Source organism: Sinocyclocheilus grahami, unplaced genomic scaffold (assembly GCF_001515645.1).
Source record: "Sinocyclocheilus grahami isolate Dianchi unplaced genomic scaffold, SAMN03320097.WGS_v1.1 scaffold1113.1, whole genome shotgun sequence".
NCBI lineage: Eukaryota > Metazoa > Chordata > Actinopteri > Cypriniformes > Cyprinidae > Sinocyclocheilus > Sinocyclocheilus grahami.
Genome location: NW_015506292.1, coordinates 142303 through 159802, shown reverse-complemented (window position 1 = coordinate 159802; position 17500 = coordinate 142303). Strand labels below are relative to the sequence as shown.

The following is a 17500-nucleotide window of genomic DNA, read 5'->3' as shown; positions in this document are numbered from 1 at the left end:
ATATATTTTTTATATTTATATTTTTTTGCATTTTCTTGTTGATTTTTGGTGAACATTCTGCAGAACTTTGCAGATTTAATTGAACATGATGAACAAAAACAAAAAACTAAACTAAACTAAAATGTGTTAACCAGTTGTATTATTGGTAATGAAAACTAAAACAAAAATTAAACATTTAAATGAACTGAAACAAAATAACAACTAATATAAGTGGAAAAACTAATAAATTATAGCTCAAACTAACTAAACTACAACAACAACAAAAAACCGGCCACAAAAAATGTATATACATATTGTAAGCTTTCAAATTTTATAGCCTACATTTATTAAACATTAAAAAGGCAGGGATATTATAGTAAAATAAAATAAAATAATCAAACTTTTTTCTTTCTCATTGTACTAAAATAACTAAATCTAAAACTGAAATAAAAATGTATTAAAGCAATATACACATTTTAAAAACCCCAAAACAAAAAACAAAGACAAAAAAACAACAAAATCACTAAATCTTTAACTAAAATTAAAATGAAAAAGAATATAAGAACAGAATAAATACAAAATATTAAAATATAACAAAGTACTAAACTGAAAGGACAAGCTGAAAATGAGAAATTTAAGAAAATAAGAAATAAGAAAAATAAGAATAAGAAACTAAATATAACAAAACAGTAGGGCTGGGCGATTTTTTTATGATTTTTAACCAGCCAACTTGAAAATGTAACTACAACACGATTCAAGTAACTTCTTCTTTAATATCCCTGTAGCTAATTAAAATGATATTCCAAGTGCAGCACACATGAAGCTGTCAACATGTTAAACAAATAACTTGTTAAATATCTAATGCAGGAACTACAACTACAGCTTCTACAAACTTGTCTTATACATATTACATGTTAAGATATAATACGAGGAAAATGCTTTAAAAAAAAATCTCAAGGTAATTCAAATTCAGAATGACTGAAGGTATAACACCACTAGACTATTATTAACTATAAATGTTCTGTAAAAACAGTAAACAGCAGCTTTCAGTCAGTCACCGTGATGCACACATGAAATATCAGACATACAGTTGCGCTCGCGTCTCTCGCATGAAACGGAATTCTAAAAATGTGGCGCTCAAGTTAAAAGAAGTTCACTCGCATCTTCTTGCATGTTTTTCCTCTTCCTCTGCACGCGTCGCATCCTTCAACACAAAAGTGCGTTCTGTGTGATACGAGCGCGTCACACGTGAGCGGCTAATCACGTGCGCCGACATGCGGTTGGATCGTTTGCTCTTTATTGTCATCACTGGCATATTGTCAAATTGTCCAATTTTAACATTTGGTGATATTTCTCAATTTCTAAAACATAAAATCGCGGCAAAACATTACATTCGAATGAATCGATAAAATCGGAAAAATTGACCAGTCCTACAAAACAGATATCGCTCTATTTGTCGGAATCTGGGTTTGTTCGTCAGGATAGAATTACCATAGAAATGATGTTTCAAGCTGAAAGCTGAGCAGAATGCAGAGTGAATTCATTTCTACTGGATTAACGAAATGCAGAGCCGGCGTCTCGCACATCCAACATTCACACCGCTGATCTGACACCAGCAGAAATTAATTATGATAAATAAGAAAACACCAGGTTGCTCACGTCAACGCCTGCCTATCATTTGATTTGCATATATATTTCCATGCATTTGGATTTCACCGTTTTAACAAACTTAATGAGATGCATATTTGTCAGTCATTAAATAACTATGGCATAGTTTATCATCATCTATTTGATTTTAAGTAATCAGATTTCAAACTTAAAATGCAGAGCCGGCGTCTCGCACATCCAACATTCACACCGCTGATCTGACACCAGCAGAAATTAATTATGATAAATAAGAAAACACCAGGTTGCTCACGTCAACGCCTGCCTATCATTTGATTTGCATATATATTTCCATGCATTTGGATTTCACCGTTTTAACGAACTAACAAACTTAATGAGATGCATATTTGTCAGTCATTAAATAACTATGGCATAGTTTATCATCATCTATTTGATTTTAAGTAATCAGATTTCAAACTTCACTTATTTAGATTGCTTATATCAGCATAACTCTGCTCACTATAGAAACAATTACATTTATTCAGTTAAACATAAAAAACCAGCTAGCTGTGGAACAAGCGATATTCAATTAGTTAAAATGAGAATGAAACTAACTACATTTATTGATGTAAATTTAATATTAATATATAAACAAGTTATTTTTGTATTTAAAATGCATTCGGTTTATAAGTATTATTAGTACAAAAACATATTATTCTTTCTTTCTTTTTTTTGTATTCTGTTTTAATGGTAAAATTAAATGTTAATTATCAAAAAGCAAGCCTAATTTATCAAAATCCAGAAAATTTTACAATTTAAGAAAAAAAAATTTTTAAGGGGCCTATAAAATCTGCTTCATTTTTCATTTTATTTTTTCTGTAACAAACTTAATGAGATGCATATTTGTCAGTCATTAAATAACTATGGCATAGTTTATCATCATCTATTTGATTTTAAGTAATCAGATTTCAAACTTAACTTATTTAGATTGCTTATATCAGCATAACTCTGCTCACTATAGAAACAATTACATTTATTCAGTTAAACATAAAAAACCAGCTAGCTGTGGAACAAGCGATATTCAATTAGTTAAAATGAGAATGAAACTAACTACATTTATTGATGTAAATTTAATATTAATATATAAACAAGTTATTTTTGTATTTAAAATGCATTCAGTTTATAAGTATTATTAGTACAAAAACATATTATTCTTTCTTTCTTTTTTTTGTATTCTGTTTTAATGGTAAAATTAAATGTTAATTATCAAAAAGCAAGCCTAATTTATCAAAATCCAGAAAATTTTACAATTTAAGAAAAAAAAATTTTTAAGGGGCCTATAAAATTTGTGTGAATGTGTGTCTGTGAGTGAGTGTGTGTGTGTGTGTTTGTGTGAGTGAGTGAGTGTGTGTGTGACTGAGTGTGTGTGTTTGTGTGAATGTGTGTCTGTGAGTGAGTGTGTGTGTGTTTGTGAGTGAGTGTGTGTGTGTGTATGTTTGTGTGAGTGAGTGTGTGTGTTTGTGTGAGTGAGTGAGTGTGTGTGTGACTGAGTGTGTGTGTTTGTGTGAATGTGTGTCTGTGAGTGAGTGTGTGTGTGTTTGTGAGTGAGTGTGTGTGTGTGTATGTTTGTGTGAGTGAGTGTGTGTGTTTGTGTGAGTGAGTGAGTGTGTGTGTGACTGAGTGTGTGTGTTTGTGTGAATGTGTGTCTGTGAGTGAGTGTGTGTGTGTTTGTGAGTGAGTGTGTGTGTGTGTATGTTTGTGTGAGTGAGTGTGTGTGTTTGTGTGAGTGAGTGAGTGTGTGTGTGACTGAGTGTGTGTGTTTGTGTGAATGTGTGTCTGTGAGTGAGTGTGTGTGTGTTTGTGAGTGAGTGTGTGTGTGTGTGTGTGTGTGTTTGTGTGAGTGTGTCTGTGTGTGTGTGTGTGTGTTTGTGTGAGTGAGTGTGTGTCTTTGAGTGAGTGAGTGAGTGAGTGAGTGAGTGAGTGTGTGTGTGTGTTTGTGTGAGTAAATGTGTGTGTGAGTGTGAGTGCGTGTCTGTGTGTGTGTGCGTGCGTGCGTGTGTGAGTAAATGTGTGAGATGGAGGAGCTGTCAGACGCGCGTCTCCTCTCTTCTCTCTGAGCGCCGGATTCGTTCTCTGCTCCTCTGCGCTCCGCTTCTCCCAACAGGAGAATTAAATGCGTTGATCCCGCTGGAAATGAGAAACTAAATCTCTCACAGGCCCGACTGTACGGAGCTCAAAAACACTCTTGAAAGTCACCTTCAGCGCGACACGAGTCCTCACCGCAAGAAGAATGATCACGGCGGAGGAGGAAGCAGAGGAATAGGAATATATATATACACTGTAAAATGTATACATGACACAAATAATATATAATTTCATCTAATATAACAATTTTCGATGTTATTTTAAAAAGTACCGGAGGACGAGGAACGACGTGTTTCTGTGGCTCAGATTCTGCAGCTGCTGCAACTCTTATCAGAGTCGTACAGTAAATCTCAGAGTGTGTTTGGGGTGGACTGTAGCGTGTTCAGGGCGAGACGAGCCGCAGCAGAAGGTCGTTAGAGAAGAGCTGGTCTGCGTCTGCAGTCTGGAGTCTGTCACACTCCTGTCACTCTGTGCCGATGGTATCCGTCAGAATTTGTCAATTACAGCATCACGTTCGCATGCTCCGCTAGCCAAGAGCTTCTGACGCACGAGTCCAGAGAGAAAGACAGCAAACGATAGAGGATCTGACTGGCATCGTCTTTCTGCGCTCTTCTTCATGCCGTCAGGAAACAGTTTGTCTCTGTCCAGAAACTCTTCTGAATATCACACTGACGTACTGTTTTAGTATGCACAGTATCCCATAGTGCAATGTGCTGACCTGCCATTTCCAGTATGCATTCCTGAAAGCGCTTGCAACACCAAGTCGTGGGTTTGAATCCCAGTGAATGCATGATTTTGATAAGAGCATCTGTCAGATATGTAAACATGATCAATGAAGCAGAAGTAACATCAGACGTATTTTAACACGTCTATTTTGACACATTATTAGATTTATGATGAATACAATTAATAATGCAAAAAATAACCCTTGTTTTTTCTCAGATATTTGGATGCCATTGTACCATCTTGCTCTCATGATTTCTGTGATGTGAAAATCACGGAGAGAATCACAGAATTCAGTAAAAAAAACTGCATTTATAGTATAACATACATTGACATGTAATGTGACAAATTATGCATGAATACATTTTGAAATAAATTTGCTAAACTTTTAATAATTTTAAATTTGTTTAAGTTTGAGAAGTTCATGCTTTTAATCCCAAAAAGAAAAACTGAAAAACACAAAATTTGGTTAAAAAAAACTAAATTTAAGAAAACTAATTCAAAGGGCCCTAAAAATGTATGTGTATAAAAAATAAAAAAATAATAATAAAAAACTTTAAATAAATAGTTGTTAAACTGTGTAAGTTCCATGAGTTCAATTAATTAGCCTTGCTGTTTACTAAAAAATGTAAATTTAATGCAGAAAAATTCAAACTGAATTTGGGAAAAAAAATAAAACATTTCATAGGCTAATTATACATGCTTTTGTACTATTAAAATTAATTAATATAACCATTTATAACGTTTTTTTTTATGTTTTAGTTGGACGTTCATCTGACGTTTTTTCATGTCACTTTGTTTCAGAACGTTCAGAGAGCATCCAAATGTAACGCTCCCATAATGTTTGCAAGATGATACAATAGAAATGTCGCCTTACACTGGACGTTTTGAACGTTCAGAAAACATTTAGAAATACTGTTTTCATAATTTAATGGGAACATCAGAAAAACATTCTTAGAACATATTTTTGTGAGATAAGTTCACATCAAATCCAATATGGCGTCTGTGTGTTTCTGTGTTCTGCTCCATCAGCGTGTCATGTGATCGGTGTGTGTGTGTGTGTGTGTGTCGGTCAACAGGTGGCGCTGCTGCAGGTATGAGTGTTATGTTGACTATGCTGAGGTCACATGAGTTAAGCGTGTCCCGTCCCTTCAGCAGCACACATGATCCACTGCCACTCTGAGATCTGAAGATTCACTTCCTTCACGTCAAAACAGAGACGCCGCGCATTCAGATCCGATTACAACACACAACTCACACTACAGTTAACCAGTGCAAACACAGTACTACACACACACATACATGCAATATGATTTACATACACATATATGCATTTATATATAAACAAATACACATATTAATAAAAATAAACTAATATAAAACAAAAGCAGTGTTAAGTCGCTGGGGTATATTTGTAGCAATAGCCAACAATACATTGTATGGGTCACAATTATACATTTCTCTTTTATGCCAAAAATCATTAGGATATTAAGTAAAGATCATGTTCCATGAAGATATTTTGTAAACTTCCTACTGTAAATATATCAAAACTTAATGTTTGATTAGTAATATGCATTGCTAAGAACTTCATTTGGACAACTTTAAAGATGATTTTCTCAATATTTAGATTTTTTTGCACGCTCAGATTCCAGATTTTCAAATATTGTCCGATCCTAACAAACCATACATCAATGGAGAGCTTATTTATTCAGCTTTCAGATGATGCATACATCTCAATTTCACTAAATTGACCCTTATGACTGGTTTTGTGCTCCAGGGTCACATATGTAAATATACTGTATATGCAAGCATAAATTTATGTATGTGTACATACACATATGCAAACACACATTTTATATATGGAAATATAATTAACATATCTATGCATTTGTATATAAAGGAATACACATATATATTTGTATGAATAACAATACACAAATTTAAATCAAATTTGCAGATATAAATATGCATATGTGTACATACATACAAATATATATATATATATAATATTTATTATAATATATTCCATTTATTAAATTTTTTTACAAACAAATATACAAAGTAAGTGTATATACGTATTTATTTATTTATTTAATGTATATAACGCATGCATGTATATGTCTAGTGCATGTACTGTATGTTTATAAATGTATGTATTTGTCTACATAAAACATATAATAATAATTTGTTACATTTATATAGCACTTTTCTGGGTACTCTGGGGAATCTCCTCAACCACCACCATATACAGCAGTATACCACGGTAGTACCATAGTACGAGCAAAACAAACAGAGCATTTGTTGTTTATCAGAAACGCTCTGCTGTTCAGTCGTTCTCTGTTAAAGGCTGTCAGAGCAAATATATGCTAATGACCGGACAGTCAATGGAATGGAATGATAATTTATGTAAATGCAGTTTTGTCATTCCACTCTTTATGGCCTCGAGCACCTCTCGTCCGATTGGCTGATGAATCCTGTGATGCGCTAATGGGCAGTTAGCACTCAGGCTAATGGATTAGCGATTAGCCTGGTGTGGGAGTGTCACGCGGTGATCCTGAGCGCTAATACAATCACAGCAGTCATCGGGAATGAGAGTCATTGCACCTGCTTAATTACTGTGATAATTGCGTGTGGTTTGCTGGGGTCCCGGAGCTCCGGTGGCGTGATGCTAATGTGACAAACCCCTAATAACGCTAAAGCTTTCCTGCGCCATTACAAGAGAAACACCGGAGCATCTAAACAACAACTAACAAAGTGTTTATTTAGCTAATGAACTCCTTGTGAGACTCACATGAACGAATCTCAACTCACTGAATGAAGCATCAAGACACAACGACACAACCAGGGATTGGGAAGACACTAACTTGCACTAAAACTAAATGAACTACATTAAGATTCATTGAAGTGAATCAGTTTGTTGTAGTGAATCAGTTCATTGTAGTGAATCAGTTCATTGTAGTGAATCAGTTCATTTTAGTTAATCAGTTAATTGTAGTGAATCAGTTCATTGTAGTGAATCAGTTTGTTGTAGCAAATCAGTTTGTTGTAGTGAATCAGTTTGCTGTAGCAAATCAGTTCGTTGTAGTGAATCAGTTTGTTGTAGTGAATCAGTTCATTGTAGTGAATCAGTTTGCTGTAGTGAATCAGTTCGCTGTAGTGAATCAGTTCACTATAGTGAATCAGTTCATTGTAGTGAATCAGTTCATTGTAGTAAATCAGTTCATTGTAGTAAATCAGTTTGTTGTAGTGAATCAGTTTGTTGTAGTGAATCAGTTCATCATAGTGAATCAGTGCGTTGTAGCAAATCAGTTCGTTGTAGCGAATCAGTTCATTGTAGTGAATCAGTTTGTTGTAATGAATCAGTTCACTATAGTGAATCAGTTAATTGTAGTGAATCAGTTAATTGTAGTAAATCAGTTCATTGCAGTAAATCAGTTCTTTGTTGTGAATCATTTCATTGTAGTGAATCAGTTTGTTGGAGTGAATCAATTAATTGTAGTGAATCAGTTCTTTGTAGTGAATCAGTTTGTTGTAGTGAATCAGTTCATTGTAGTGAATCAGTGTGCTGTAGTGAATCAGTTCTTTGTAGTGAATCAGTTCATTGTAGTAAATCAGTTATTTGTTGTAGTGAATCATTTCATTGTAGTGAATCAGTTTGTTGGAGTGAATCAATTAATTGTAGTGAATCAGTTTGTGGTAGTGAATCAGTTAATCATAGTGAAGCAGTGCGTTGTAGCAAATCAGTTCGTTGTAGTGAATCAGTTCGTTGTAGTGAATCAGTTTGTTGTAGTGAATCAGTTCTTTGTAGTGAATCAGTTAATTGTAGTGAATCAGTTCATTTGGACTGTGGTGAAGCAGTTCAATTAAAAAAAAGATTCTAAAAAAGATTCATAAATTACTTAATCTTCAGACACATTTTTGGTTCTGCACATCACTTTGAACCTTTTTTGTATCAAATTATTAATTTAAATGGTTTTATCAGTTGTATTTCGTGTAAATGTAGGTGTACAGGTATAATGCAAGTATTGTAAGTTGATTGTAAGTCGCTTGGGATAAAAAGCATCTGCTAAATGCATAAAAAATATTTTTGTACCAAATACACTCTGATTTGATTTGCTGTATATAAAAAAAACTTTAATATTGTAGTTACGTAACTAAAAAGAAAATGTCACTTTACTTAGCTTAAAGTGAATAGATTCAGCACAGCTACTTTTTGTTTGTATCGGACAGTACAGATCAAGGGTTTTCAATATTTTAGATGAACACTGACCCCCATACTAAAATTAAAATAAACAAACAAATAAATAAATAAATTCATCTATATATTTTTATGCATAAAACCCCAACTTATACAGTGGGAAAAAATGTATGTTCAAATAATAATAAAATATTATTTGGAATTTTTTTCAATTGTTACATTATGATGTTTATTTTCTACTCATTATAGTACTGTACTGTTAGATGTATTACTCATTTGTTTGATTTAATCTTTTTTATTTTAATCAAATTATTTATTTATTTAAAACAATATTATAAATATGCAAAATAATATTTGGAAAATAATATTTATGCTTTTTATGTTGCAGTATTATGTGTTTTTTTTACTCACTATAGTACTGCACTGTTAGATAAAAAAAAATTTCATTTAATATTTTTCATTTTCCAATTTATTTATTTATGTAAATCAAATGATTAGCTTATTTTTTATCTTCACATTTAGATAGTTTTTCCCTATTTTAAAACCCCCATCATTCCAGGTTATTATCATTGTCTAAAACTAAAACCATTTAAAAAATCTAAACATTTTCATTACTTGAAATGAAATAGTTGTCAACTGAAATAAAATAATAATAATAATAAAAAATTAAAAAACGAATTTAACTAAATAAAATAGAACTAATAAATAAAGATTAATAAACAACACAAAAAATTACAAAAACTTTAAAATCTATTTAAAAATAATAAAATAAAAACTACAAAAGTATCTAAAAATAACTCTGGTATGAATAACTAGAGAAACGGCTTTCAGTGTAGCTTCTCCATCACTGGTTGTCAGTCGCCAAATGAATAAGCTGTGAAGTAGTAAAATGACAGTTTTTTTTACCTGCGCACTTGGTGCGGGCCCTGAGCGGGGGCCCCGGGGCCCCGGTGCCGCCCTCGTTGGGTCTGGTGAGCAGCACGCTGATCTCGTACTCTGTGTCGGGGTCCAGGTGGCCGATCTTGTGGTTAGGTTTGTCGACTGGTTGGCTGTCGATCAGGCTTCCGGAAAGCGTGCGGTACTCCACCTCCTTCTCGATAATCGGCCCGTCGCCGTTGATGGAGTTTGCGTTGAGCTGAATCCACAGGTAGGTGGCGCCAACCGCCGTCAGCTGAGGAGGAGCGATGGGGATCGGAGGCTCTGAGAGGCAGAGACAACATCAATCACAACTACCACATTTTGCTATAAGTTTGATTGCATCATATAATAATTGCTGTTAATAGTCTGTTTGATTACGTCTTAAATAGATTTTTCCGTACATTTCTGCCATATGTACATTAACTGACAGTCACCACTGATAAACTACCACTAAATATTGTAGAAACCTAATTTGCTGTAAAGTTGCTTTGCAACGATTTGTAACGTAAAAAGCGCTGTACAAATAAACTTGAATTGAATTGAATATGATCACAACACAGAAGGACATTTCAGCCATCATATCGCTAATATTACAGCCATGTAACTTGAAAGAAATTTCCCTTTAGCTAGCTGAAAGTAAAGTAGATTTAAAGCAGTTAGCTACATTTTGTTAAGTAGCTTGTTATTATTTATTTTTACATTTCTACACAGTTTTTCTCTAGTATTTTCTACGGACCCCAGTTTTAAATCAGGTTTATTATCGTTAACTAAAACTAAAACCATGCTAAATAAATAAAAATTGATACTCAAAATATAATGCATGTTAACAGAAATAAAACGATGAGTGAGCACATTAATGTAATTTCAACATACAAAGTCATTTTTTTCAGCTGTTATTTCTACAGTAGTAAAGACGCAATTTATATGTTGAAAAATGTATATTATAAATATAAGAAAGATATTATATTGTAAATATATGTTTTTTTCATGTTACATTATTATGTTTATTTTGTATAAAAAAATTATTTGTTTAATCAAATTTGTATTTCTTTTAATCAAATTATATACTTATTTATTCAGCCAATTAATTGAATCTTATTTTTATAATTTATTTATCATTAACTAGTATCTATCTAATCTATAGAAAATTAATCGTTTCAGTTAATTTTTCTTTTATTACAAGTATATATATATATAAATGGAAAAAAGTAAATAAATAAAAATAGTTGCAACATTTCTAATTTTTGTTTCAGTTGAAGTACTAAAATAACCAAAACTAAATACACTAAAATTTTATAAAAACCATATGGACATTTAAAAAAACTAATGATAATGACAAACAAAATTACAAAAATTGTATGTAAAATGAAAATGAAATGAAAAAATATACAAAATAAATATCAAATTAGATTAGGTTAGGTATAAATGTACTTGAGATATTACGTTTTTTCCACAGACAGCAGTTCGAAAACCCCTGTTACAGATCAGGGTCGAACTAAAACTAAAACCTCAAGCATAACAAATTGATTATCTAATCTATAGAAAATTAATCGTTTCAGTTAATTTTTCTTTTATTACAAGTATATATATATATAAATGGAAAAAAGTAAATAAATAAAAATAGTTGCAACATTTCTAATTTTTGTTTCAGTTGAAGTACTAAAATAACCAAAACTAAATACACTAAAATTTTATAAAAACCATATGGACATTTAAAAAAACTAATGATAATGACAAACAAAATTACAAAAATTGTATGTAAAATGAAAATGAAATGAAAAAATATACAAAATAAATATCAAATTAGATTAGGTATAAATGTACTTGAGATATTACGTTTTTTCCACAGACAGCAGTTCGAAAACCCCTGTTACAGATCAGGGTCGAACTAAAACTAAAACCTCAAGCATAACAAATTGATACTTCAGATAAATATGAACTAGAAGACAATGATGAGAGAGAGTGGGAACATTCATTTAATGCCAGAGTTTTAGCGGCCAGGTGTTTCTGTCTGCTCGTGTTGGTCGTCAGCTGAACTCTGGAAGGCTAGTCATTTTGTTAATGAAACGCTGAGATGAGTGAAAAGCAGCGGATCAACAAAGAGCTGCTTAATTCTGCCCCGCGTCTCTGGGCTTTAATCTTAAGTGGCGCAATTAAGCGCCAACGCGTCGCTCACGCACAAAAGCCACGACACGCAATTTAGAGCGAAATCTTCAGACGGGCCGCCTGATTCCTCTGAGCTAATGACTTGAACTAATTAATTTCCTGACCTTCATTGTTTTAGATGAGCACAATTTCATTAGTCGCCACCCCAACGGTCCTGCTCCAATTCACCCGCCATCCCGATACAGAACACACACACACACACACACACACACACACACACAAACCTCCATCAGAGCATGAAAATCTATTAGCAATACAAGACAATCTGCTTCAGTGTCAGAGCGAACCTGAACACAAATGAGGCCCGTGACTGATGTTTCTACAGGAAAAACATCTGTTTTATCATGTTTATCATGCATTTGCTGTTGTTCACTATTGGCTGAGTCTCAAACCCATCAGTAACTCTCTAAAATAAAGTTTTTTTAAAAAAGGTTTAAAAAGTATTTTTAACACTATTTTGCTTGGAACCAAATGGCATCTAATGGCATCTTAGGACTAGATGTTTACTCAGGGAAAATAAAATAAAATAAAATAAAATTAATTAATTAATTAATTAATTAAAAAATAATAATATATATATATATATATATATATATATATATAAAATAAAATAGAAATAAAATACAATTATAAAAAAACTAAAAATTTAATTATAAAAAATAAAATAAAAATGATAAAATAAAATTCTAAAAAAATGACAAAATAAAATTTAAAATTTAAAATTTAAAAACAATAAAATAAAATAAAAAGTAAAATAAATTAAAATGCAATTATACAAAACAAAAAATAAAATTATAAAAATAAAAATTATAAAATAAAATGACAATTAATAAAATAAATTACAATAATAAAAAATTAAACATTTTATAAAAAATAAAACATGAACGTAAATTATAAAAATAAAATAATAAAAAATTATGAAATGGAAAGAAAATTAAAAATTATAAAATAAAATAATAAAAAATAAAATAATAATATGGAGTAAATTAATATGAAAAAAACAGTATCAAAGCAACCATGAAAGTGAGTGCTCACTGCTATGATGTTGACGACAACACGTATATTCAGAGTGTCACTGCTGTCTTTAGCACACAGGAATAACACCATCACAGACAGACAGACGGACGGAAGGCTCAGATTGAGAGCTCATAGCGGCTGAATTGCAGTAGCAGGTCTGTGTGGAGGAACCACACAGCGGCGTATGGATGTGAAGCGTGGAGAATGCCAATTACAGCTGCGCTAATGGAGCATCCATCATCCTGGCAGCTCTGTGCAGGTGTGACCAAAGACATGCTCCGCTACACCCACAAAAACAACAACAACACCAACGACAGCGACATCTCTCTCCTTCCTCCTACTGATAGATTCACACACTCCAGACAAACCTCACACGGCAAGAAACGCCACTCGTGAACGTGATTCACTTCAGCTGTCAGTCATCACTAGAGTACTGGTGCGTACAGTGACGCAACATTTTCACCTGCTGCACCATAAAACCTACAGACGCACATCTACAGACCAGAAGATCACAGAGACGTGAGGGACGACCTGGAGCTTTAAGAAACCATAGTACCCTCACAGACATGATGTGATTGATTCAGATGATTCTGATTCAGTCTGATCGTATCACGAGGAGTCACATGAGTTTACATTTACATTTAGTCATTTAGCAGATGCTTTTATCCAAAGCGACTTACAAATGAGGACAATAGAAGCAATCTAAATCAACAAAAGAGCAATGATAAGCAAGTGCTATAACAAGTCTCAGTTAGCTTAACGCAGTACACGTAGCAAGGTTTTTTTTAAACATATAATAAATAAAAAGAAAACATCGAATAGAAACAGAATAGAGCAAGCTAGTGTTAGAGGCCTTTTTTGCTTTTGTTAATTGTATAATAAATAAAAAGAAAACAAATAGATAGGATACAAAAAGATTAGAGAAGCAAGTGTTAGTTTTTTTTGTTAGTTTTTGTAATTAAATAGAGTGCAAGTCTAAAAGGGGCAAGTTTTTAAAAATAAAGAATAGAACTAGAATAGAGAGTGCTAGAGTTAGAGGGTCAAATAAAGATGGAAGAGATGTGTTTTTAGCTGATGCTTGAAGATGGTTAAGGACTCAGCTGCTGGGATTGATTTGAGCAGGTCATTCCACCAGGAGGGAACAGTTAATGTAAAAGTCTGTGAAAGTGATTTTGTGCCTCTTTGAGATGAACAATAAAGCGAAGTTCACTTGCAGAACGCAAGCTTCTAGAGGCACATAACTCTGAAGTAATGAATGTAGGTAAAGGGGTGCAGAGCCAGTGGTGGTTTTGTAGGCAAACATTAATGCCTTGAATTTAATGCGAGCAGCTACTGGTAGCCAGTGTAAATTGATGAACAGAGGTGTGACATGTGTTCTTTTTGGCTCATTAAAGATTAATCTTGCTGCCGCGTTCTGGATTAATTGTAAAGGTTTGATAGAAGTGGCTGGAAGACCTGCTAAGAGAGCATTGCAATAGTCCAGCCTGGACAGAACAAGAGCTTGAACAAGGAGTTGTGTTGCATGTTCTGAAAGAAAGGGCCTGATCTTCTTGATGTTGAATAAAGCAAATCTGCAGGAGCGGACACTTTTAGCAATGTGGTCTGAGAAAGTCAGCTGATCATCAATCACAACTCCAAGGTTTCTGGCTGTAGTTGGGTTAAGAGTGGGTTTCTTAAGTAATGGGGTTATACAAGCCTGTTTAAATGTTGAGGGGAAAACACCAGTGTGAAGGGATGTGTTAACGATGTGAGTGAGTGCAGGTACATCTGCAGGAGAAATGGCTTGAAGAAGATGAGATGGAATAGGATCAAGCGGACAAGTAGTAGGATGATTGGAAAGGATGAGTTTGGAGACGTATGCCTCAGTGTGTGAAGAGAAGGATGTGAATGAGTGTATGTTTGTTGGTAAGATTGAGGTGTGGTAAATTGTGCACTGAGGTTTGTAATTTTATTAATGAAGAACGTAGCAAAGTCGTCAGCTGTTAGAGTTGATGAAGGAGGAAGAGGAGGAGGACAAAGGAGGGAGGAAAATGTTTTAAAGAGCATGCGAGAGTTAGACGAATTGTTAATTTTGTTATGATAGTATGTCCCTTTAGCAGTGGAGGCATTAGCAGAGAAGGAAGAGAGGAGCGACTGATACACATTTAAGGTCAGTAGTATTTTGTGATTTGCGCCACACCCTCTCAGCAGCCCTGAGCTTAGAACGATGCTAAGGGGCAGAAGGGGTGGTATGGCCTGGCCTGGAAGACAAGGGGCAGTTCATTGGACTATCAAACAGATACTCAACTGTAAACGACTTTCTTTTCTTTGCATTGTCTTTTTAGTTTCACATTGAATCTTATACAATAAATATCATATGTTTTTAACTTCTGCAGCAGCAAAACTTGATAAAACTTGAAAAAACTTGATAAAACTTCAAACATCAACAGCATTTGTCAGAAATCGCTTTAAGCACCTTTAAAGAGCTTTTACCGAAACTAAGCTACAAAATGTTAATTCTGAACTAATGCAACTTTTATGCCTCTTTTTCCATTTTCAAAAATAAATGTAACAACCAGAAAAAAGCCTCCATTTTTAACTTATGCAATGCTGCCAAATACAAAATGCATGTAAAACAAAATAAAGTTTGTAAGTAAATAACTGACTCTAATTGTCATTAATATGCAAGAAAAAACAGCTAAAAAAAAATCATTCTCATTAATGAAAATTGATTTTTTAAATAAAAATACTGGAAAATAAATTTTCATTGTTAGTTAAAAAAAAGAATGTTAAACTAAATTCACCATCAACATTCCTCTACAGTAAAATAATAAAATAAATAAATACAATTAAACTGAAAATGTACTTGTTCTGAACTTCTGCAATTATTTATTTATTTGCGTTTAATGTTTTTATATATATATTGAAACTGGTTTCAATGATAAAATAATTGACTTAAATGCCATTTTAACTTAGGAACTTATGAAAAACAGTAAAATATTTCCATTGTCAAAGAAAAAAAATAGTAAAAAAATACTAAAATGCTATAAATAAAAAGTTATAAATATTTTAGGCTGTCAAAACTTCCTCTGCAGTCCAAAATTTGAACTTCTGCCTTTTTTTCTATATTATCCTCTTTATTTTTTTTTCAAAAGCAGAAGAAATTCTATACAATTTCTTACCTCTGCAACTCTCTGATCAGAAACTCGACTCGAGTAAAAGTAGAGAAAATAAAATGTAAAATCATGAAATAACACATATGACCCTTTAAAACACTTGTAGAGAGGAACTAAAAGCATCTCGTCATCAGAATCTCAGCAGCTGAACTGTGTAAAGGCCATATGACATCAGTGGAAGTAAAGGATCCCTTCGATCACCAAGGCAATAGAATATACGGTCTGTACAGTATAAAAACCATTACACCTATGGAGAGTCCCCACTTTTCACAAAAACAAACCTGTGTGTGTGTGTGTGTGTGTGTGTGTGTGTGTGTATGTGTGTGTGTGTGTGTGTGTTTGTGCACCTGCCACACACACACTCATGTGGTCTGGTATAATTAGAAGCGTGTTGGGCCGCACCCTGAACCGCACGGATCTCCTGTCACTGACACACTCTGTTATTAGGATGTTCTGGGCTTTTCTGCAGGTTTGAGTGAATCTGAGTTAATGTGACTTGACAGAGACCTGAACTCATCACACACTCGCTGTCTGCAGGCCAACTTCTTCCTCAGAAGGTCGAGGATGACACAACTTCCCCTCGGTTCTGGTTTTCCTTCTCTTTGACTGTCCGTCACACAGAAGATCATCTGAGTATCTCAAACTACAGTAGCACACAATATACAGAAGAGAACGGTCAAATAAAGGTCCAAAATGAACACACTCCAAACACCAAACACACATAAAAAATTGTTCTGATTCTCACTGTATACTCAAAAAAATTCCATTGTCAAATATAAAAAATTTATTTATAAATACAAAATGTATTTATATTTATAAATATTGTAAGATAAAAATATATGTAGAAATATAAAAACGGACATAAAATATATAAAAAATATTTAAATTTAAATATATTAAAATATACATCCATAAAACATATATGATATAAAATATAATATTATTATAATATTCATATTTTATAATCATATTTAAAATCAAATATATTAAAATATATCCACACATTTAAAACATATAATGTATGTTTATTAATATTATAAAAATAAAATATATTTATAATAGAATATATGCAAATATATTTATATATATAAAAACTGACAAATTATTATTATTATTTATGATAATTTATATAAAATTACAATAAAAAATATACTTAAAATCCAACATATCAAAATATATATTCATAAATATAGAATATATAAGTATTAAAAACTTATTTTTATGAATATAAAAAACAGAAATAAAATATATTGTATATATAAATATACATATACTTATAATAAAATGTATTAGACATATATTTATACACTTACTAAATATAATACATTTATAAATATAAATAAATATAAATAAAACATATTTTTAATAAACTACTGAGGAAAAAAAACATTTGTGGCCAGTAAGGTGTATTTTCGGTGGTAAATTAATTGGCAGAAGTTCATTCTGGCACCTGCAGCAGGCTGGAATCATGTGTGTGTGTGTGTGTGTGTGTGTGTGTGTGTGGGTGTGGGTGGGGGTGGGTAGGTGAGTGTGTGTGTGAGTGAGTGGGTGGGTGTATGTGAGTGTGAGTATGAGTGAGTGGGTGTATGTGAGT

The 17500-nt window shown here is 32.8% G+C and overlaps 1 protein-coding gene across 1 annotated transcript in view; it reads right to left on the bottom strand.

The window, feature by feature from the left end:
• LOC107566921 (receptor-type tyrosine-protein phosphatase mu-like) overlaps nucleotides 1-17500 on the bottom strand; it is a 181706-nt gene that overhangs the window by 145165 nt on the left and 19041 nt on the right. The window contains exon 5 of the mRNA XM_016252498.1: nucleotides 9557-9850. Coding sequence (XP_016107984.1) covers nucleotides 9557-9850 — 294 coding nt within the window. The remainder of the gene's footprint in view (nucleotides 1-9556; nucleotides 9851-17500) is intronic.